The sequence below is a fragment of the Ipomoea triloba genome, chromosome 15 (assembly GCF_003576645.1).
Source record: "Ipomoea triloba cultivar NCNSP0323 chromosome 15, ASM357664v1".
Taxonomy (NCBI): Eukaryota; Viridiplantae; Streptophyta; class Magnoliopsida; order Solanales; family Convolvulaceae; genus Ipomoea; species Ipomoea triloba.
Window position 1 is genome coordinate 25,037,353 of NC_044930.1, and position 23,581 is coordinate 25,060,933.

Below are 23,581 nucleotides of genomic sequence, written 5' to 3' on the forward strand. Positions count from 1 at the left end.
TTTGGTTTGAGCTAGTTAGTTATGAGCAATCTAAACAGGCTTATCACTTTAGGCAAATTATTATGTGGACCATGGTTTACACAGTGCTGTGTGGACAATAAAAAGTATATTTTTAATATACTAAAAGTACATTATTTGTGTATTGAATGTACATTATACAAAATAATGTAATTTTAATGTTCAAATAATATATTTTCTCTGAATATAAAGTACATTTTTAATAAACTAAAAGTATAATATTTGTGTATTGAATTTACATTATTTGATAATATACAAAATAATGTACTATTAGTACTCAAATAATATGCCAAAGACCTTGTGGTCAAGTGGCATCCGGTGTCCTGATTAATACTCCCACGGATGATGGGAGTGGGTTTGAGCCCTATACTACACTGTAATAGAGTCATGAGTAGTACTCAAAAAAAAAATGCAAAAAAATGTTTTATGAATGGTTTACTATTTCATTGATCGTTGATGTAAACGTTTTATGTTATGAATTAATGGAATAGCTACGTTTATCTTCGAAAATATATATATATATATATATATATATATATATATATATATAAATAATGCACTTTTTATTTATGCTCTACACGATTTACCATTTATGACCCAATTTTACTAATATTTTCTCGAAGAAAGTAAAAAGTTGAAGTGTGTGTGTGTATATATAAGGCAAGTAGAAGCTATGTAGATATAAGGCATTCTTCATAGTCCATCAGTAGTTGAAATCAGAGAGAATGGATACAAGAAGCTCAGGGACCATCACATGCAAAGGTACATGCATTACTCTATAGCCTAGATCATCATCTAAAAAAAAAAAAAACAAAAACAAAAACAAAAACAAAAAAAAAAACAAATTCTTATATGTTTTTTTTTAAAAAAACAATTTCTTATATAGTTTAATTTGAGTAAAGGATCAATAATACTCTCATATTACGTATAGTGTTATGGTATTAAGTTATTTTCATTTTTAGTGATATGTGGTTGTGGTTGCGGTGTTAATGGTTTCAGGGGTTGTGGCATGGCAAAAGGGAGAGGCATTGAAGGTGGAAGAGATACAAGTGGATCCACCAAAATGTTCAGAAGTTAGAATCAAGATGTTGTTTTCCAGTTTGTGCCACTCAGATATTCTATTTCACAATGGTCTTCCTATTGTTAGTATCCATCCATTCTTAATTTTATCCTTATCATAATAAAACATAATAAGTCTCAATCAAAGTTATATCATTTATTTATGTCCATGTTTTTAGTGCTAACCAACCATTTTGTACATTGTATTTTTAGAGTTGTACTCTATAATTTTTTGGACAAAAATATCCTTACCGTTATAACTTCCGTTATCTTTTCCATTAACTTTACCATGCACATGCATCCACCATATATTTTCTTATATTATTTAATAATAATAATATTTGTAAACATTATATATTGGATTAATATAATTAATAAATTTTTTCATTTAGATTTTGATTAATAAGAATTTGTTAGTTATTTTTTTTAAATATAAATATTGGGCATATGTTTTTGCGCATCGCGCATAGAAAAACCTAGTGTATATATATATATATATATATATATATATATATATATATATATATATATATATATAGATAGATTGGACATTATGATGTGTATTGTGCATATTAAGAATGTCCCTATGATGCACACAACACATATTTAATATCCATAATATAATACTCCATATACACACGTGTTTTAAATTTTTCTAATTAATCTCATCCACAGATGTATTTTTTTTAACAGATAGATGTATATTTTTAGTACACCAATATATTGGTTGGTTTAATTGTAATATCATATATATCCAGTTTATATATATATATATGTGTGTGCGCGCGCGCGCGCATGCGTGCATGCATGTATGTATGTATACATGCATGCATGTATCGGATTTGATTAACAAAATTGATTTAACTAGTTTTTTTTTTAAATTTATTTTATTACATTTTCAGCCACTATTTCCGCGAGTACTTGGACACGAAGGAGTTGGGTAAGTTAACATTAGCTAGAAAAGCAGCCAAAATTGAAACCAGATTCACTAGTCATACTAGGCAATTGGATTTATTTTCTTAAAAAATTGAAACTTTGTTTTAAGAACTTTTTGTTTGTGTTTTATTTTGTTTTGTTCTTTAAATAGTATTTGGCCCAATAAATGTTTTTTTAGTTGTTATATCGTTAACTTTTGGTCCAAACTACATTGTTTTTAAGTTTTAGAAGTATGCCTTTAGTAGTATCGTATTTTTCATGCAATCGTAAACAACTTTAATACTAGCTACAGGTACATAATTTGTTAATGGTATATATGTACATAATATCTTAACTACTGGTTGATAAAAACAATACATTAAGTCAATAATAAAACTTGTTAGTTTTCAATCAAATATCTTAATTATGATTACAAGTTGAATATTGATTCAAAACTACATTTAAATATATATTGAATACAACCATATATCTGTACTAATAAACAATGAATAAGACTACTACTAAGCCAATACAATAAATTTAGAAGATGCATAAACTGAATACTTCACGTTCATATATAGACTCAATGTAAAATGATAATTAAACTTTCTCTCAATGTAGATCAGATCCAAATCTAATGTCTAGATGACCGATTTTAAGTTTGCCAACTTGACTGTCGTTGCCAACTTATGAAATGACCTTTCTAACCTTTTTTTTTTTCTCTCTCTCTCTTTTTTTTTTTTTCTCTCTTTGTTTCTTTCTTTTATTGCATATGTCTAATGTAGAAGGATAGAAAGTGTTGGTGAGAATGTTACGGACTTAAAAGAAGGAGATTTAGTGATAACACTCTATTTAGGAGAATGCAAAGAATGCTTCAATTGCAAATCAGGAAAGTCGAATTTATGCCTGAAATATCCTTGGTTGACGAGTGGTTTAATGCCGGATGGCACGTCAAGAATATCCATTAGAGGCCAAACACTATATCACACCTTTAATTGCGGCACATGGTCGGAATACGCTGTTAGTGACGCTAATTACGTCGCTAAAATCGACCCTCGCCTCTCTCTCCCACATGCTAGCTTCCTATCGTGCGGATTCACAACGGGTTTTGGGGCACCCTCAAGGTCAATCCACGTCGAAAAGAGATCATCGGTTGTCGTGTTCGGTCTTGGTACCGTTGGATTTGGGGTAAGTATTAATTAAAATGAAACTGAATAACTTATCTCGCATATATTGTGTTTATATTATCACATGAAACTGTAATTGAATTGAAATGATACTTTAGTTGTGTTGAAATGAAACTGTAGTATGTGTAAAATGAAACTGAATAACATGTCACGCATATTGAGTGTATATTCTCAAATAAACTGTAGTTGAATTGAAATGATACTTTAATTTTGCTGAAATGAAACTACAGTATGTATAAAAAGAAACTGAATAACATATCTCACATATTGAGCGTATATTATTGTCAAATGAAACTGTAGTTATATCAAAATGATACTTTAGTTGTGTTGTAATGAAACTACAGTGTATATAAAATGAAACTGAATAACAGTTTCAAATATTTGAGTGTATATTATCTAATGAAACCGTAGTTGAATTAGAATTATAATTTAACGGTGTTGTAATAAGACTAAAGTTGTGTTTGGTTAGTGGGTTTAGGCATAAGGTATAGGTATCAAAGTGATTGTTATTGTTTGGTTGATAGGTTTTTAGAATACTACTATGGGTTTGGAATACCCCATTAATTGGAAAACCCATACCTTAATGAAATAAGGATTTCATTTACCTTTCTCCTTCCTTCCTCAACTATTAATAATCATTCTCATTCCACCCTACTACCAAGCATGCAAAATACTTTTACCAAAACTCATTACCCTTACCAAGTATTTGATACCATATCGATTCCGATTCTCATGTGCGAACCAAACACACCCTAAAGTGTGTATAAAATGAAATTTAATAACAGGTCTCATTGTAATAAAATTTTTGTATATATAATGTCAAATAAAACTGTAGTTGAAACAAAATGAAATTTTAGTTGTGCTGAAATAAAACTACAATGTATATAACTTGAAACCGAATATGTCCACGGTAAAATTTGCCTGGAGTCACTGTGATGATTTACCATCCACTAGTCCTAGGGAATAGAAAATTGCACCTTTATGGACAAGAAGTTTGATATTTTGGTAAATAATGAAATTAGAACTATTATTTTATTTATAAAAATACCAATATCTCAATTTATTCATAATTGTGGGTGTCACTTGGATTGCAGGTGATTGCAGGAGCTAAAGAGCAAGGGGCAACCAAAATAATTGGGATTGATATCAATGACTTTAAGCGTGAGAAGGGAGAGGCATTTGGGATGACTGATTTCATTAATCCTAAAAATTCTGATAAAACAATATCGGAATTGGTTAAGGATGTCACAGAGGGACTAGGTGCAGACTATGCTTTCGAGTGTACAGGAGTTCCTGCTTTACTTAATCAAGCTATTGATGCAACAAAGGTGGTAAGTTACATTAATACATACCCTAATTAATTTAATTTCTTAAATGGATATAGATCAGTTCATCATTGGTATGTTTTAATGTCCTTGTGTATCCATTTACAATTAATTATATTCGTTGCAATTGCACTTTATGTTCATTGAAAATGTAAGTCGATCATTTTCATTAGACTATCTATAATTGATAAGAACCTTGAGATACTAATTGTCACTAAATATATATGACTAGGGATCTGGTGCGGTGGTAGTAATTGGGGCAGGAATTGATGAAACTTGGAAAATTAGTGTTGCCTCTATCTTGTATAGTGGTCGAACATTTAAGGGATCAATTTTTGGTGGTGTTCGAGTTAAATCAGACCTTCCCTCCATTGTTGACAAGTGCATAACCAAGGTACAATCACTTAATTAATATTTTTTTTAATTGATGATTTGTAGTTAAGGATGATACTTGATTGTATAACTTTTCTTCTTACAGAAATTCCAACTAGAACAGTTGTTAACTCATGAAGTCTCCCTGGAAGAAACAAGCAAGGCATTTGAGTTGTTAAAACAACCAAATTGTGTCAAGGTTCTTATCAAAATTTAAGAAATTAATATCCATTTCTATCAACATGCACTATATGTTCCTAGTAATTATTCAGAAATTTGGTTATATATATGTACGTGTTTATCAATGTACGTAAGAACAAGTCATTGACTTGCTAGTACGGTTTACTTCTTATGTGTTATGTGTCGGTTTGTGAATTATTACACAAGAGTGGATTTACCCTGTGCACACTCACAGAGTACGTAGTGACTGTAGGTTTCCTTCTGATGTGGTACGTGAATTGGGGCAATAATAAAAAATCATTCGCATGCCCGGAGTTCGGTGGCTACTTTTTATTAGAGTTAATACCACAAATGGTCCTCTAATTATTGGGTTAGTACTCATTTTAGTCCTCGACTTTCAATTCGACCACAAATGGTCCTCTGACTTTCATTTTTGACCACAAATAGTCCTTTGTTAAAATTTCTGTTAAATAGGTGTTAAATCTAGGGGTAATATCGTCAAATTGATTAATATTATTATGATTACTTCTTTTTGATAATTACATATATGACAACATAATTAATTTCAAATATTAATAAATATTAAGTTAATAAATATAAAAACAAAATGGACGTGACAAATTACATAAATGAACAAATTAAATAAAAATTCATGATTAATGGTTGCAATTTGTACTTGATTAATTATATTAATTCAACGATGGCGGCCTTCAGTTATGTCCCAAACAAAATGTTTGATCGATTAATGAAAAGTGAAAACTATTAATCGAATGAACAACCATGAAAATGATGGAAGCAAGGTTTTTAAAAAAAAAATCTTCCATTTTAATATGTTGGTTAAATTAAAACAAATAGCTCTAATATTAAATCTTCATTTTGTAGGCATAATTACGAGAATAAGGTGTATTGTCTTTTTATTTAGGAGTATTTATATTTGTTAATTGTTTCAATTATGCTTGTTGGTGAAAAATTCTAAACATTTTTATTTTATGACCGTTATATATATATCAATTTGACGATAATACCCCTAGATTTAACACTTATTTAACAGAAATTTTAATGGGAGATTATTTGTGGTCAAAAATGAAAGTCAGATGACTAAAAGGAGTACTACCCCAATAGTCAGAGGACCATTTGTGGTATTAACTCTTTTTATTAAAAATTTGAATTAATTTTGAATATTATTAATATTTCAAATTCTCTTTTTGTTGACATTTTGTTTAAAATAAGAAATAAACAAAACCAAAGGAATTGAACATAGACAAATCCTTCAAAGACTCGAACATAAACCGGAATAAAAAACAACTATCAACCAGGTTTTTATTTGGCCTTTTTCTTTTCCTGACTAAATGGAAAAAAGACTTATAAAAACACGATGAAGATAATTTCATTTGTCACTAGCATCATCTTACATGTCGTCAAAAGGTACACCAATATCAGTCTTTCAATTTCCTTTCCAATCTTTTTGAGAAAATCTTCTTCAAAATATTCAATTGGCAGGTAGGGAAATCTGACCCATACTAACAGCTTCTTTGTTTTCTTGCTTCTAGTATCAAAGTTGGGCTCCCATTTTTGAACCACGAGGTAGTGATCCAAGATTATCCAGGAACCTTCAAACTTTGTAAATTCATAGTCTCTTAAGGATTCAAATTTGGCTAGGTAATATCCATGATTAAGCTCTATTAGGTCGAATGATGCTTCAGGTTTCCAAGACATTGATACGTTACATATATTTATAAAGAAAAAGTTAAAAAGGTAAAAAAATTTCCCTCATAAGGTTGAAACTTGCCCAACATATAACTGTTTAACAACTACCAAAATAAATGCCAAAGACCTTGTGGTCTAGTGGCACCCGGTGTTCCGGTTTACACTCTCACATGAATGATGTGAGTGGGTTCAACTCTTAGTGCTTTAGTACACGGGTTCAACTCTTAGTGCTTTAGTACACATAATGTACATTATTCTAATTCATAAAATTCAACGATGCCGTTTTGGACTGTAATTTGCCTGACGAACAACTACCATAATAAATAAGCTAATTGCGCACAATAGTTATTGCATGGAGGACCACGACAACTGTCCAAAAACAATGTCATTTCGTGTATTTTTTTTTTTTTACGATTTACTGTAACATCCATTTTTATAACTCATAGTGTATAGTGTATATTATTTTAAAGCATAATGTACATTATTCTAACTCATAAATTACATTATTTTATCACAGAGGTTTTATTATTCTAACACAAAATGTACATTATTCTAACTCATAAAATTCAACGATGTAATTTTGGATCGTGCTCCATGCAATAATTTGCCATGCGAACAACTACCGTAATAAATAAGCGAATTGCGTGGGTTCATGGGTAGTTGGGTACCATAAATCTAAGGCTATTATGATTTTCTTTCTTCACTCAAAAAGTATTATCATATTAAAAGTGTTAATCAAAAGCCACATTTAATTTCATTTATTTAAAGATGTTAGTGAAATGACACCACATATTGCATAATTGAATAAATATCTAATTAGAAAAAGTAATAATACAATGGGAGGCAACCCCACCAAATTGATTGAATAATTGATTTAGTAGTTGCAAGATTTTAAATTCGACTCTTTATAAAATTGTCTATTAATTTTTTTGGTTTGAACTTATAAGTTATGAACAATTTAATCTGATTTATCACTTTGTGATCCCGTGCATTTTACTATAATCTTCTCCAATAAGGTAAAAACTAAAGTGTGTATATATAGAAGCAACCAAGTAGAAGCTATCTAGATATAAGGCATTCTTCATAGGTCATCAATAATTGAAATCAGAGAGAATGGATTCAAGAAGCCCAGGGACCATCACATGTAAAGGTACACTACTCGATCTACAGCCTAGATCATCATCTCAAACAAAAAAAAAAAAAAAAAAAAAAAAAATTCTTATATAGTTTAATTTGAGTAAAGGATGAATACTCTCATATTACGTATAGTGTTAAAGTATAAAATTATTTTCGTTTTTTGTGATATGTGGTTGTGGTTGGGGTGTTGATGGTTTCAGGGGTTGTGGCATGGCAAAAGGGAGAGGCATTGAAGGTGGAAGAGATACAAGTAGATCCACCAAAATCTTCAGAAGTTAGAATCAAGATGTTGTTTTCCAGTTTGTGCCACACAGATATTCTATTTCACAATGGTTTTCCTATTGTTAGTATCCATCCATTCTTAATTTCATCCTCATATATATATATATATATATATATATATATATATATAAAAGCAGAATCAACCTCCTATGAGTTCATGAGAACCCATCTGCTACATTAAATAGATCTATGGATGAGATTAACCGGGAACGCGCGTGTACATATGGAGCATATTAAGCATGTGTGCGTTTTAAACATGTGTTGTGTGCAACATAGGGACACATGCTTAATACATAGTGGTGCAAAGTTGCACGACCACACGATACAGTTGCTTTAGGTGCGTGGTTTTCTTCTTTAAGGTGCGTAGTTTTACTTATTAAGGTGCGTCTCTGTGAAACTTAAGGTGAGTGAACCTAAAGCTTAAGGCGCATGATTTTCCTTCTTAAGGTGCGTTGTTTTCCTTCTTAAGGTGCGTGATTTGCATACTTAAAGGTGCGTGAGTTGTTGAAACTTAGGTGCGTTGTTTGTGTTCTTAAGATGCGTGGTTTGTGTACATAAGGTGCGTTGGCCTAAAGCTTTAGGTGCGCGTAGTTTATGTTTTTAAGGTGCTTTGTTTGTGTGCTTAAGGTGTGCAATTTGTGTGCTTAAAGTGCGCCATTATAATGCTTAAGGTGTGTAACTGCACAACTGCATTAGAACCCTTCTCATCACCTGAACCATTTCCTATATATATATATATATATATATATATATATAGGTAACGCTTGTGTGAGGCGTCTCACGGGTCTTAATCCGTGAGACGGGTTGGACCTTTGACCTCATTAATCAAAGATATGACTTGTCTCATGAATAGAGATGCGTGAGACGATCTCACACAAGTTTTTACTTTTATATATATAGGGTTTGATTATTAACAAAATTGACTTAACTAGTGTTTTTTTAATTACATTTTCAGCCACTATTTCCGCGAGTACTTGGACACGAAGGAGTCGGGTAAGTTAACATTAGCTAGAAAAGCAGACAAAAAACCAGTGAAAACTTTTGTGAGAGGTAGTGAAGTGACGAAGTGTGTAAAGGGTGAAGCCATAACATAGAAAACCAGATTCACTAGTCATACTAGGCAATTGGGTTTATTTTCTTAAAAAAATTGAAACTTTGTTTTAAGAACTTTTGTTTGTGTTTTGTTTTTTAATAGTATTTGGCCCATGCTCTTTTAGTTATTATATCGATACTTTGGTCTAAAATGAAGTTGTTTCTTAACTTTTAAAAGCATGCCTTTAATGACATTGGCCCTGTTTGTTAAATGGTTGTTGGCTGATTGGGTTGGCTGTTTGAGTTAGAAGGTATGATTTGTTAATAACATTAGCTGATTGTAAAAAGTTGTTTGATAGATTAACTGTTAGCTGATAGCTGTTTGGTATAATTTTTTTCTCAAAAAGCTAATTGAAAAGGCTGCTTTGAGTAGCCTTTTGAATTTTAATATTTTAGAGTTACGAAAAGCTTATTAACCAAACAACTAATAGTGATCAAATAAGCCAAAATTGGCTGATAGGCTAATTATTTACCAGACAGGGCCATTGTATTTTTCATGCAATTGTAAACAACTTTAATACTACAGGTACATAATTTGTTAATGGTAGGCACATAATATCTTAACTACTAGTTGATAAAATCAATACATTAAGTCAATAATAATAAAAGTTGATAATTTTATACCAAATATTATAATTATGATTACCCGTCAAATACTTATTCAAAACTATTTTTAATATAAATTGAATACAACCATATAATTGTACTAATAAACAAAGAATAACACTACTAAGCCAATACAATAAATTTGGAAGATGCATAAATGCAATACTACAAGTTCATAAACTCAACGCATTAACTTTATAATAAGTACGTAGTATTAAATATACCCAATTTATGAACATCTAGTTTTAAGTTTATTCATCTATAGTTCACATATTATATATTTAGAACAAGATTATTAGAATTACTTGACATGATACACTTTTTAACAAATTATCTACTTACATATTTAATTTTATCTATCTATAATTAACAGATTATGTACCTACTGATTACTAAGGTTGACCAAAACGATATATTTTTCAACCAAGGTTCATAATATAATTTTCGATGTTTTTTAAGGTACAACAAACCTTGTGTCAAAGAAATAATATGTGTTTATATTGAAGTGATAAATGGATTTTTTTATTTAAATTTAAGTTGATAAGGAATTCAATTCAATTACCATTACTGTTATAACTAAAATAATAAATATGAACAACTCCAGCCAAGTTGATCAGACTATTGCAATAACTAATAAAAATACCATAAATAAATGAGAATGAAATACCATCTACATAAAAGGAAAATGATAATTAAAATTTCTCTCAATGTAGATCAGATCTTTCTCCTAAAATGTTGAATCTCCAATCCAAGGGCCCCCACACCCTGGTCCCACATAGCATTTGGCAGGATATAAAATGTAGATCAAATCCAAATCAAATGTTTAGATGGTCTTAAATTTGTCGACTTGACTGTTGTTGGCAAATTATTGTATGGACCATGGTCCATATAGTGTTGTGTTGACCATAACAAAAAGTACATTTTTAATATACTAAATGTACATTATACAATATAATGTGAATTCAGTACATAAATAATGTACATTTCCTGAATATAATGTACATTTTTAATATACTAAATGTACATTATTTAATAGTGTTGTTCACACACAATAATGATTGACTGTTGTTGTCAACTTATGAAATGACTTTTTTAACCTTTTTCTTTTTCTTTTTCTTTCTTTTGTTGCCTATGTCTAATGTAGAAGGATAGAAAGCGTTGGTGAAAATGTTACAGACTTAAAAGAAGGAGATTTAGTGATAACACTCTTCTTAGGAGAATGCAAAGAATGCTTCAATTGCAAATCAGGAAAGTCCAATTTATGCCTGAAATATCCTTGGTTGTCGAGTGGTTTAATGCCGGATGGCACGCCAAGAATATCCATTAGAGGCCAAACACTATATCATTCCTTTAGTTGCGCCACATGGTCGGAATACGCTGTTAGTGACGCTAATTACGTCGCTAAAATCGACCCTCGCCTCCCTCTCCCACATGCTAGTTTCCTCTCGTGCGGTTTCACAACGGGTTTTGGGGCACCCTCAAGGGCAATCCACGTCGAAAAGGGCTCATCTGTTGTCGTACTCGGTCTTGGTACTGTTGGGCTTGGGGTAAGTATTAAACTATTACAATTTCAAATAGTAATAATGTTTATGTCAACTAGAGGTCGTCACGGGTCGGTTCAAGGTCGAACCAACCCTAAATTAGCCTGGAAAAGTGAGTCTGGGCTTCACTGTGCCTAGACCGGGCTTAGCCCGAACTGGAACCAGCATGTAAAGGGTCAATTTAGCCTATCAACCACTATGACTCTGTTTGGCCGAGCTTATTTAGGAGCTTATATCTTATTTTAAGCTACTAACAAGCTATGTAGCGTTTCAAAATAAGCTAGTAGCTTCCTAACTTTTTTTCCATCTTTAACCTTATTATTTTAAAGAAATGACATCATTTACCCTTCCCAATTAAAACCTTTTTGACTAAGTCTTTTTAACTTTTTCTCTTCAACTATAATTTTTCAGTTTTCAGCTACTTTTCAGCTAGGTTTCCCAAACATAGCCTATATATAATGCAAAAGAATTTGATATTTGTTGCAGATAGGTAGCTCAGCAATCATTATACTATGGACCATGATCCACCTTATAAGATGGATCATCATTAAATATTCATTTTTTTGTGTGCATGCTGAAGGTTCATTTTTTTTTAACTATACTATCAAAAAATGAACTTCCAATACATTAAAAATGAATATCCAATATATATATATGTGTGTGTGTGTGTGTGTGTGTTTAACTGCGACCATGCATGGGCCATAGTATAATTTGCTTCAACTCAATTGATTTCTAAGTGGTAGATTGTTAGCAATGACACATAATCAAGTCATCACAGTTACAGTGCGAACTATTGATGAGTCACTGTGATGATTTACCATTCACTATCGTGTCAGTATCACTTAATTACATTGCAGGTAATTGCAGGAGCTAAAGAGCAAGGGGCAACCAAAATAATTGGGATTGATATCAATGACTTTAAGCGTGAGAAGGGAGAGGCATTTGGGATGACTGATTTCATTAATCCTAAAAATTCTGATAAAACAATATCGGAATTAGTTAAGGATGTCACAGAAGGACTAGGTGCAGACTATGCTTTCGAGTGTACAGGAGTTCCTGCTTTACTTAATCAAGCTATTGATGCAACAAAGGTGGTAAGTTACATTAATACATACCCTAATTAATTTAATTTCTTAAATGGATATATATACATCAGTTGGTATGTTTTGATGTCCTTGTGTATCCATTTACAATGAATTATATTCGTTGCAATTGCACTTTTTGTTCATTGAAAATGTAAGTCGATCATGTTCATTAGGCTATCTATAATTGATAAGAACCTTGATATACTAATTGTCACTCAATATATATGACTAGGGATCGGGTACAACGGTAGTAATTGGGGCAGGACTTGATGAAACTTGGAAAATTAGTGTTGCCTCTATCTTGTTTTGTGGTCGAACATTTAAGGGATCAATTTTTGGTGGTGTTCGAGTTAAATCTGACCTTCCCTCCATTATGGACAAGTGCATAACCAAGGTACAATCACTTAATTAATTATGTTTTTTTTTAAAAAAAAAAATGATTTGTAGTTAAGGATGATACTTGATTGTATAACTTTTCTTCTTACAGAAAATCCAACTAGAAAAGTTGTTAACTCATGAAGTCTCCCTGGAAGAAACAAGCAAGGCATTTGAGATGTTAAAACAACCAAATTGTGTCAAGGTTCTTATCAAAATTTAAGAAATTAATATCCATTTCTATCAACATGCACTAAATGTTCCTAGTAATTATTTAGAAATTTGGATATATATGTACGGGTTTATCAATGTATGTAATAACATGCAAGTCCTTGGCTTGCTAGTACGATTTACTTCTTCTGTGTTGGTTTGTGAACTATTATACAAAAGTGGATTTATTCCGTGCACTCACAGAGTAGTGACGGCTCTGATGTAGTACATGAATTGAGGCAATAAAAAAATTATTCACATGCATGAAGTTTGGTGGCTACTTTTTATTGAAAATTTGAATTAGTTGTAAATATTATTAATATTTCAAATTCTGTTTATCCTTATTTTACATTTCTCATGAATGCTTTTAGTATTTACTACTCAGGTAACTTCGAGATCATAGAACAATAAAGTTGTGGAAGTGTTACGCTTTGGGTAGAGTGGCTATATATATATATATATATATATATATATATATATATCATTTCTAAATAAACTATTATGAGCTTTTTTCTTAGGCATTACACGCTCCTCACCCCCTTAGAATTTAGATGACATACACTACTACTACTACTACTACTACAAAAAAAAAAAAAAAAAAGGTATACTGCGTCATTCAATATACGTCAATTTTGGACTACTCGACGTAAAATGCTGATAAAATAAACCAAATATAATATATATTATATTATATTCAACATCGATTTTTTGAAAAAAAATAAAATTTGACGTAGAGGATATTATATACAACGTCAGTTCATTGTGAACCAACTAATGTTATAATACTCTGTCTCTTTCTTTTTTTCACATCACCTAAAACTTTGACTCTTTCTTTCTTTCACATCACCTAAAAAACTTGAGAAAATTATAAATTTGTCATTAGTTGTAATACTCTGAATCATTCCAGTAATGTACCCAAAAGAACCTAGCGTTTACACTTCTATTGTCATAATTGATGTCTACTAAACGGATGGTGAAATTTTGAACAAAATTGTTAATTTGGGGACCACTTATGATCAAATTAGGTATGTGAAACAAAATTTTAGTTTTTAAATAGATCAAACACTAACATTTAAACATTGTAAGAATTAAACGACTAATTCAATGGAGCCATGAGTATTTCTCAAATAGAAAAGTCTTCCCATAATTCTCCTAGAAAAATCAATCAATTTACTCTTTGATGTGACAATTTTTGAGTCGTTCATTTTTTTCTCTTTTTTTTTTTCTTATTTCATATCTCAACTCATCAAAAATTTTCATGTCAGCTGGGAGTGGTAAAAAAAAGTGAATAATTGTTTCGCTAGGCTAGCTCAGTTGATTTGATCGGTCACATTAAAGTCTTGCTCCAGTGACGGTGTAAAAGACCTACCTTGACTGATTAGAGGAGATAAAAACCCCTTGTACATGGAGTGTATAGACACGCATATGATAATCACGTAATAGTGTTGGGGCTTAGGGTTAATCTAACGTAAATTAAGATACCTAATGAATTGAAAAATGAATAACTTTGGTAGGGACACCTAACAGTGTGCTTTCCAAGTAGCTAATATAATAAGTAAGATATTTGCGTGGCTTAATGTGTACCATCAATCTAAGGTAGACAAAAGTTATCAAAATGTCCTTTCCAAATAGCCATGATAAGTAAGCTAATTGCGTGGCTTCATGTATACCATCAATCTAAGGTAGAAATAATTATCAGATTATATGGGCCATGAATGCCACCCAACATAAATATCATATTGGAAGTAATTTTATGTGTGGTGTTTTATTTTTCTCATAGAGGAGACTTCAAGTACAATTGTGATTCACGAAGATAAGGTTGGTGCTTGTTTATTATTATTTTTTTTATCGACTATTATATTGTGACTTTTATTTACTTGCTACAATTTTTTCAGTACTACTGACTCTGTTACAGTATAATATCTGTTCATAATTACTTTCTCAATCTACTAAAGCACAAAGAGTCAATGCCGCCTCCACTAGCTCGAACCCATGACCTCCCATATGGAAAAGCTATTTTGTGATATTAGACCACAAGATCATATTGGCCCATTTAAATTTGTTAAACCGTTTTATAAAAATGGTTAACATGTAGTTTCATCATTAAAACATATTCCCCAACATGTAATTTCTCTCCATCTCTCGTAAAATCTTATAATTAAATAATAAAATTTTATGCTCTCAAAAAATTAATAAAATTTTATATTAATCATCTATTAACGATGAAATTTAAATGAATGACTAAATGTGACAAACAAATAAAAATTAAAGATGTAATAACGCAAAATTAAAAATAATAATATTAAATATAACAATACAACAATAGTTTATGACTAAGACTGAAATTTACCCATGATATTAACCATGTAAATCAGTTTTTTCATAGAAGGTAAATATTTGAAGTGTGTGTATATATATATATATATATAGAAGCAAGTAGGAGCTATATATCTAGATATAAGATAAGGCATTCTTCATAATCCATAGTCAATAATTGAAGTCCGAGAAAGAATGGATCCAAGAAGCCCTGGTACCATCACATGTAAAGGTACTATACATTACTCTACAACCGCTAGATTATTATCTACAGAAACGTAGATTCATAGTTTAATTTCAGTAAAGAATCAATACTCTCGTCTTAAGTACTGCTAAATTATTATTATTATTCTTTATTTTCATTTTCATTTTTTTTTTTTTTTTTTTGAGAGATTCATTTTCATTTTTAGTAACATGTAGTTAATAATTGTCGTCGCGATTTCAATCGATGATTTTAGGTGTTGTGGCATGGCAAAAGGGGGAGGCATTGAAGGTTGAAGAGATACAAGTGGACCCACCAAAATCTTCAGAAGTTAGAATCAAGATGTTGTTTTCCAGTGTGTGCCACACAGATATCCTCTCTCACAATGGTTTTCCTATTGTTAGTATCCATCCACTGCATCTTCAATTCATTCGATCATATATATCTTTATAAAGTTAAACTCTTGATTTGTGGAATTAGCTTATTAGCTAGTATTAGAACAGCAATTGGTTGGTTTAGTTGTATTATTATTGTATCCAATTTTCATTTTATGTGTTAGATTTGATTAACGAAAATGACTCTGTCTTATTTTTATTGTGTTTTTAGCCCCTGTTTCCGCGAGTCCTTGGACACGAAGGAGTCGGGTAAGTTAACCTTGGTTAGAATAGCAGCCAAAAAGCCAGAGAAGATTTTTTAGTGTGCAGTGGTGATGGTTTATATTATATTATATATATATATATATATATATATATATATATATATATATGACATAAATTCACATGTGCACTGTTTTTTTCTTTAGTTAGCCCTTAGTTGTCTAGGTGGCCTAAGTGCTAGACACTACTTTGCCATCTGACTAGAGCTTACTGCAACCATGATTTTCGATAGCTTCTTGCATTATTTTTCAAGTTGACAGTCATTATCAACTTAATTAAACGACTTTTCTGACATTTTTTTTTTGAATATGTCAATGTAGAACGATAGAAAGTGTGGGCGACAATGTTAGAGACCTAAAAGAAGGAGATTTAGTGGTCACCGTTTACGTAGCAGAATGCAAAGAATGCTTGAATTGCAAATCAGGAAAGTCGAATTTATGCTTCAAATACCCTTTGCCATTGAGTTGTTTAATGGCAGATGGCACGTCAAGAATATCCATTAGAGGCCAAACACTATACCATACCTTCAGTTGTGCCACTTGGTCAGAATACGCTGTTTGTGACGCTAATTACGTCGTTAAAATCGACCCTCGCATCCCTCTCCCCCATGCTAGCTTGCTTTCGTGTGGATTCACTTCAGGTTTCGGGGCTCCCTCAAGGATTGCTGGCATTGAAAAGGGCTCCACTGTTGTCGTGTTTGGCCTTGGTACAGTTGGACTTGGAGTAAGTATTGAACATGGTGTACAAATATTAGTTCCTGCGTGGTAAATTGTGAAAGGGTAAAGGAGGTGTTTGGTAAATTTAGCTGGGATAGTGGGATTGAGTAGTTCATAGCATTAGTTGATTGTAGAACGATGCTTGGTAAATTAGATGTTAGTTGATAGTTGATTACATACAAAATTAATTTCTCAAAAAACCTATCGGTGGACAGCTTTTTGAATTTTAGCATTTTGGAGCAATAAGTTGTACAAAAAAAATTAAATAATCAAACACTTATATTGAATGTTTAACCAAGTCAAACAGGTCGGTAATATAATAGTGGTCAAATAAGTCAAAATTGACTGATAAACTAATTATTTTGTCAAATAGGGCCAAAGAATTGAGCACCAGCCGTCACACAGCTAGTGTATGAGTTTCATCCAATGTTGTAGTCTTTTTATGGGTACTAAGCAATGGTCCTCCACCTGATGACCATGATTTACTTATTCACTATTGTCAGAGTATGAAAGTCATAGGATGAGAGAATTTCGCTTTTTGTGAGCTCAAATGAAGGGTGGTGTAGAGAAAAAATAGCTTTAGTTAATTATTATGGATAATATTTGCTGAGAGACATGGCTTACTAGGATAGGATGTTTGATATGTTTTGTTGTGGATGATTTATATTGCTAGCTTGCACTACATGTTGGTCAAAATTGCAGGTGGTTGCAGGGGCTAGAGATCAAGGGGCAGCCAAAATAATTGGGATTGATATCAATGACTTTAAGCGTGAGAAGGGAAAGGCATTTGGAATGACTGATTTTATAAATCCAAAAAATTCTGAGAAAACAGTTTCTGAATTAGTTAAAGATGTCACAGAAGGACTGGGTGCAGACTATGGTTTCGAGTGTACTGGCGTTGCTTCTTTGCTTAATGAAGCTATTGATGCAACAAAGGTGGTAAGTCACACGAATACCAGCACTGATTTCTTAAATGGATAAGCTCATACTAAAAAATGGAATTGGACAAAAAATTGAAACATTAATTATACTTACATAAATTGTGTAACTGTAAAATAGATTGTATATATTTTGATCAGTTAATTTGTGACATTTATCATCACTAATTATATGTCTAGGGATCTGGGACAGTGGTGGCAATTGGGGCCGGGGCAGGAGGTGAGAAATCTTGGGACATTAGCATTGCCTCAGTTTTGTTATGTGGTCGAACATTTAAGGGATCAATTTTTGGTGGAGTTCGAGTTAAATCGGACTTTCCATCCATTGTTGACAAGTGCATAAGAAAGGTACAATCGCTTAAATTCTTTAATTTTTATTTTTTTTTTACAAATAAAATTTTAATTTCTTATTTAAGGACGAGGCTTAATTGTATAACTATTCTTTTTTCAGGAAGTCCAATTAGAGGAATTGTTAACTCATGAAATTTCGCTAGAGGAAACACCCAGCGCATTTGAGTTGTTAAAACAACCAGATTGTGTCAAGGTTGTTATCAAATTTTGAGAAATTAATATCCATTTCTATAAACCCTAATAATGTCTATGTAATGACAAATCTTTGGCTTACTAGCTGTACCATTCATTGTTTACGGAATAATACTAATTATGCATGTATGAAGCGATACTACGCATCAAATATGCAAAACCCTATCTTTTCGATCAAAATATATTTCTTGAAGTGATAGTGTTAAAATTAATTCCACACCCCTCTTATCTGTGGTAGTATAGATGAATATTGCTACAAGAGATAATTACATTGAATGACAATTTATTACAAATAGAAGAAACACCAAATCACCAATATGACAATTTATACATTAATTGGATAAAGTTTATTTCATTTTATGACATTTCTTGCATCATTTGAATTGCACTACAATATTTGAGTTCTCATGCCCTTATTATATAACCTACATTATTATATGAAGAGACGAATGTTCCAATGCATTTAAATTTAAAGAGGCTTACACGATGAAAAACTTTAGAACTGCTGGCTAAAGAAAATAGCTTGGCATTATGCAACTCAAACACCGCGAGTGACAGCAGCATGAATTGCATCTGCTAGGTGTGGGACTGTCCTGGAACTCAGTCCCGCCATGCTAATTCGTCTGCACAATTAAAACACCAAATATTTGGAATTCGTTAGAATGCTTCGCATTGTTAGAAGTGCTAATTCTTATCAATAATCAATGCAAAAAGATTACATGATATAGAATTTGTCTTTCAGATGTGTTTGTAAGACGAGATTTAGAAGGATTCTTAGTCTCTTAGAGTGTAGCAGATTACAAAATGAAGAGGTTACTACTAGAATAAAATGAGTGAACTTAAATGTGTTCCCCTTTTCCGTTGAGGATTGTTTTGAAAGAGCGGCCACAATCATTACAAAAAAGGGAGCATTTCATGGATATGATAACTGAGGATATATTGTAATTACCCATCTGATGTCATGTAGATATGGTACTCTTTGGTCATGAAGGCAACTTGTTTCGTATTAAGTCCAGTGAAAGTAAACATTCCTATCTGTTTGAGAATGTGACTCCAGTCACCGGGTGTACCTGTCAACATAGTATATAACATAAATAAATAACAATTCAATCATCTAGATCAAAGTAGTCGGCCGATTTCAGAGACAGAACTGTGTATGCAAGCATTTAATTCCCACTTCCATGATTTTGTAAAACAAGATAATTAACCTAAATCCATGCTTATTTATAACATCTTATATGTATTCACAATGTATGTAGTCAACTTAAGTTGGGGCTGCTGCCCCTCTGTAGAACAAATTATTCAATCCTCTGGATTATACGGTTAACAAGATAATTAACCTAAATTAATGCCTTCTTATTTGTAACACTTAAAGGTGATTGCAATGTATGTAGTAGACTTAAGTTGGGGCTACTGCCTCTCTGAAATACATATTATTTCATCAAATCACATTCCTTTGTGTACCTTAGTAGTATATCTATATTATTTCAGGATTAGTTCCAGATAATAGTATATCTATATACATGGTGTTGATTATGCTAAATTAAACAAATTCTCCGGAATTATGGAATAAAAAGAAGACTATACAGAACTTATATGGTAAATGATAAAGCCTTTACAAAGAAGTCGTATTACGAAGCATTATTTACCTCTGGCACGTAAAGCATCAAACAACTGATGGCGCATGGTGATGATGCGATCAGCCATTGCTTTGAGTTCAACCGTCCATTCTTGAAACATGTTTCTGCAATCACAGTATCAACAGTTTTCAGAAAGAACAGAGACCTTAGTGTCTAAATATAATGAGGTTCAAATTCCCAACTCATTGGATCTCTAGGCGTATAGTTGTCCTGATTACCAAATACCAACGGCAATCTGTTTATTTGGAAAATTAAATACCTGTCCTTGAGGATTGTGGCCACAATAGATGCACCATGCAAAGGTGGATTTGAATACATTGGCCTGATCACTAGTTTCAATTGACTCTCAACCCTGCTAGCCACATCAGCATTCTTGCATACCTGTAAATGATGATAAGTAATTTTACTAACAGTATGACATCATAACTACATAACGAACAAGTGAACAACACTTAACACAACAATTGGATAAAAAGTAAAGCAACAGTACATCAACATTAATTTCTAGAGAGCATATATATTCTTTATCGAACTTACAATGCTTAGAGCTCCAACCCTTTCACCATAGAGACCCATATTCTTTGCATAACTCTGAGCAACAAGGCATTCACCTCCATCAGCAACGAACATCCGAATAGACTGTGCATCTTCATCCAGGCTTCCACTTGCAAAACCCTGCAATGCCAACAATTCGTACTATTAACTAAAATGCAATACTTTGAACTATAAAATTTAAGCTTGGTGGTTCATGCCACCTGGTAAGCACTATCAAAGAAAGGTAACAATGATCTTGATCGCATCAACTTCCTGATTTGTTCCCATTGATTAGAAGTTGGATCAACTCCAGTGGGGTTATGAGCACATGCATGCAGAAGAACAATTGCCCCTGAAGGAGCAGATCCAAGGTCTTCCAGCAAGCCTGTTAGTCAATAAAAATAAAAGTTCATAGAGAACACAGGCCCATCTGAAGATCTTGAACACATGAAAAGAAAAATGTACAGTACAATTCCAAGGAACAAGCAGCTATGAAAGGAACATTAATGACTCCCAGATTTGTAGATCAAAGTAAAATGTACCTTGAATATTGAGTCCACGAGTTGTTGGATCATAGTATCGGTAAGTCTTTACTGACAAACCTGCCAGTGTAAAGACCTTTGGGTGATTTCCCCATGTTGGCTGGGGAATGTAGATAATGTGCTGTAAAGAAATGCAAATGAAGGTAAAATGGATATCAAAGATAGTCAAATCACAATTCAAAATTGATATATGAAAGACAAAAATTTACTTGATGATAATGTCGATTCAAAAATTCAGCTCCAACCCTTAATGAGCCTGTACCAGACAAGCACTGCACAGTTGTCACCCTGTTCTCTCGAATTGCAGGACTATATATGCCAAGAAATCCAAGTCATTCACCATATTACATAAATTGAAATGTATACTTATAAGCAAAAGGAAATATCTAGATCTCATTAAAAAGAAAATTAAAAAATTAATACATAAACATCATTAAAGTAATGTTTATACTCCATTAAGGATGAAACACACAAGTTAGTCAGATGTACAAATTCCAAAAAAATAATAATAATAATAATAATGACAAATCTACAAATAATGTCACTTTATTAGGTACTGCTGAAGACAACATTAGACAAAAAATACTTCCTTACAGACCTTATAAATATAGTGCAACTTTATCATTAAGAGTTAAGAAAAAATAGAAGCAGCTATAGTTTAGAAGGATTCCAACAGCAAGATCCAAGTCCCATTAACTCCAAAATTCGTAAGGTAGATATTTATCATATCACTTCATTCACTATTCCTATATACTGGGAGTCTACGACTAAAAATCAAATTTAAAACAGACCAAATTAATTGTTTATAAAAATTTCAACAAGCTAAGCTGTTACCACAGGCATTAAAACAGAATGCCAAGGACCAGATGCCACTGCTATGTAATGTATTGCACAAATCCAAACTAGATTATCCATTTTGAGGCAATGAAAAACTGAAAAACTACATACTTCCTTGAAAAGTTTCTGGGGCACTCCAAGGATAGATGAAATTGAGAAGCATAGAACACAATATAAAAAGCAAAGTGTTCCATTTACGGAGACTTCTAGTCTAGGCATATAAAAACAAAAGTAGCATAAGCTTTAGGCTATTTTGAATGTCACAAGAAACAAACTCCCACGTCAAGCAGTACTGCTCTAAGAAACAGGTAGAATAGGAGCAGTCATACCTATCAGTGCCAAGTATCAGCTTCGCACTCAATTTGTTGAAGTCTGCCAAACCAGTAATCGGTAGGTACTCCTTAACCCGAGATCTGCATAGTTCAAATGTTTCATCACTCACAACAGTGCTTTCTAAATTACATGACAAATAGAACGATGCATAAATACCTGTCATTAACTAGTAACTGCTCTGCTTTCCTTACTACATTCAGGACAAGTGGTTTTCCTTCCTGTCATACGATACAAAACCAACAACAAAAGACAGATCAGCATTGGGCAGATGCTCATCCCCAAGATTATGATCAGAATTAAATGCTCTGAATTCTGTAAATATACATTTCAACACAACAGCAAGTATTAACACTACCAAGCAAATTGGATTTAGTTCCAATATTCACAACAAGAAGAAAACCTCAATTTACATTTTACAGCAATCACAACAATGTTCCCCCTACTAGACATATAATCATATGCATAACACTATATCAATGCACAGATTATCCACCAATGCAATCATGGTCATCATAATGAAAACAAATATGAAAACAACTCACCTCAGTCCGATAAGCACCGACTCCCAAATTCAATTTCACAGGGCTGGGATCTTTATTATATGCAACAGTGACCTGTGCAATCCAAAATAAAACACCAAATATTTTACCACCAAAACTCACCGAATTATAATTAATACATATGATCCGTCAAATATATTACATTTCACCTTCTCACTGAAACTAAAACACATAATTATTTCTCTAGAACATCGAAAAACTTAATCTGATCATCCGGTTAAACTACGTTTGTTCTAAAAAAAAATGAAATCCAAACGAAGCATATGATCATAATTTTCACGATTATGAGAGAGAGAAAGAAAAGTACGCCGAGAATAGGATCTTCGGGAGCTCGAACGACGTGATTGAAGACAGAGTCGGAAACTGAGAATCCAGAAGTCGGTGAAGCCGAAACGGTCTGGTTACCATTGTGAGCGTTGGCGGCGGTTAATAACGGGTGGAGATGGCGGGCGAGAAGCTCCAGCCGACGATCGGCGGGTGAGGCAGCGAACGACGGTGCTTGAGGATGCATTTTAGCTCCGGTGATGCAAACTGAATTTTCGTTCGTTTTGTTCCGTATACGGCCTTAGTTAAACGCTGCGAGACGTTAACGAAATGTCGAAATGAAAGGAGAAGGAAGATGAAATATTGACGTGAGTCACGTGACGAGGCAGAATGGGGTGAAGGTAACACC

The 23,581-nt window shown here is 32.4% G+C and overlaps 4 protein-coding genes across 4 annotated transcripts; 3 read left to right on the forward strand and 1 right to left on the reverse strand.

Moving 5' to 3' along the window:
* Nucleotides 1-716: 716 nt before the first annotated feature.
* LOC116007645 (8-hydroxygeraniol oxidoreductase-like) lies at nt 717-5,228 on the forward strand. Its single transcript, XM_031248382.1, has 7 exons — nt 717-780; nt 1,018-1,160; nt 1,980-2,017; nt 2,778-3,180; nt 4,274-4,510; nt 4,737-4,898; nt 4,983-5,228. Exons 1-7 carry the CDS (start codon nt 744-746, stop codon nt 5,091-5,093), a joined length of 1,131 nt encoding a protein of 376 aa, XP_031104242.1. The 5' UTR covers nt 717-743; the 3' UTR covers nt 5,094-5,228.
* Nucleotides 5,229-7,821: 2,593 nt separating this feature from the next.
* On the forward strand, nt 7,822-13,359 carry LOC116007644 (8-hydroxygeraniol oxidoreductase-like). Its single transcript, XM_031248381.1, has 7 exons — nt 7,822-7,913; nt 8,101-8,243; nt 9,138-9,175; nt 11,025-11,427; nt 12,279-12,515; nt 12,739-12,900; nt 12,994-13,359. The coding sequence occupies exons 1-7, from the start codon at nt 7,877-7,879 to the stop codon at nt 13,102-13,104; spliced, it is 1,131 nt and encodes a 376-aa protein (XP_031104241.1). The 5' UTR covers nt 7,822-7,876; the 3' UTR covers nt 13,105-13,359.
* Nucleotides 13,360-15,544: 2,185 nt separating this feature from the next.
* On the forward strand, nt 15,545-18,622 carry LOC116006505 (8-hydroxygeraniol oxidoreductase-like). The gene is made up of 7 exons (XM_031246912.1): nt 15,545-15,639; nt 15,866-16,008; nt 16,216-16,253; nt 16,586-16,988; nt 17,684-17,920; nt 18,100-18,267; nt 18,371-18,622. Exons 1-7 carry the CDS (start codon nt 15,603-15,605, stop codon nt 18,479-18,481), a joined length of 1,137 nt encoding a protein of 378 aa, XP_031102772.1. The 5' UTR covers nt 15,545-15,602; the 3' UTR covers nt 18,482-18,622.
* Nucleotides 18,623-18,762: 140 nt separating this feature from the next.
* Nucleotides 18,763-23,517, reverse strand: LOC116006504 (aspartate aminotransferase, cytoplasmic). Its single transcript, XM_031246911.1, has 12 exons — nt 23,216-23,517; nt 22,891-22,962; nt 22,505-22,566; nt 22,345-22,428; nt 21,388-21,487; nt 21,179-21,299; nt 20,858-21,021; nt 20,640-20,777; nt 20,362-20,483; nt 20,112-20,206; nt 19,412-19,532; nt 18,763-19,085 (listed from the first exon to the last, which is right to left on the reverse strand). Exons 1-12 carry the CDS (start codon nt 23,417-23,419, stop codon nt 19,001-19,003), a joined length of 1,368 nt encoding a protein of 455 aa, XP_031102771.1. The 5' UTR covers nt 23,420-23,517; the 3' UTR covers nt 18,763-19,000.
* Between the last annotated feature and the right edge of the window lie 64 nt (nt 23,518-23,581).

What these genes read in the sequence shown, in the direction of transcription:
- LOC116007645 (XM_031248382.1), top strand. Translation starts at nt 744, where the DNA reads ATGGATACAAGAAGCTCAGGGACCATCACATGCAAAG. An exon ending in TTCACAATGGTCTTCCTATT is followed by an intron (nt 1,161 to 1,979) that starts GTTAGTATCCAT and finishes TTACATTTTCAG; the next exon opens with CCACTATTTCCGCGAGTACT. An exon ending in TTGGTACCGTTGGATTTGGG is followed by an intron (nt 3,181 to 4,273) that starts GTAAGTATTAAT and finishes CTTGGATTGCAG; the next exon opens with GTGATTGCAGGAGCTAAAGA.
- LOC116007644 (XM_031248381.1), top strand. Translation starts at nt 7,877, where the DNA reads ATGGATTCAAGAAGCCCAGGGACCATCACATGTAAAG. An exon ending in AGGGACCATCACATGTAAAG is followed by an intron (nt 7,914 to 8,100) that starts GTACACTACTCG and finishes TGATGGTTTCAG; the next exon opens with GGGTTGTGGCATGGCAAAAG. An exon ending in CTATTGATGCAACAAAGGTG is followed by an intron (nt 12,516 to 12,738) that starts GTAAGTTACATT and finishes ATATATGACTAG; the next exon opens with GGATCGGGTACAACGGTAGT.
- LOC116006505 (XM_031246912.1), top strand. Translation starts at nt 15,603, where the DNA reads ATGGATCCAAGAAGCCCTGGTACCATCACATGTAAAG. An exon ending in CTTGGACACGAAGGAGTCGG is followed by an intron (nt 16,254 to 16,585) that starts GTAAGTTAACCT and finishes ATGTCAATGTAG; the next exon opens with AACGATAGAAAGTGTGGGCG. An exon ending in CTATTGATGCAACAAAGGTG is followed by an intron (nt 17,921 to 18,099) that starts GTAAGTCACACG and finishes TTATATGTCTAG; the next exon opens with GGATCTGGGACAGTGGTGGC.
- LOC116006504 (XM_031246911.1), bottom strand. Translation starts at nt 23,419, where the DNA reads ATGCATCCTCAAGCACCGTCGTTCGCTGCCTCACCCGCCGATCGTCGG. An exon ending in TGAATCGACATTATCATCAA is followed by an intron (nt 21,300 to 21,387) that starts GTAAATTTTTGT and finishes ATTTCTTTACAG; the next exon opens with CACATTATCTACATTCCCCA. An exon ending in GCCACAATCCTCAAGGACAG is followed by an intron (nt 20,207 to 20,361) that starts GTATTTAATTTT and finishes CTGTGATTGCAG; the next exon opens with AAACATGTTTCAAGAATGGA.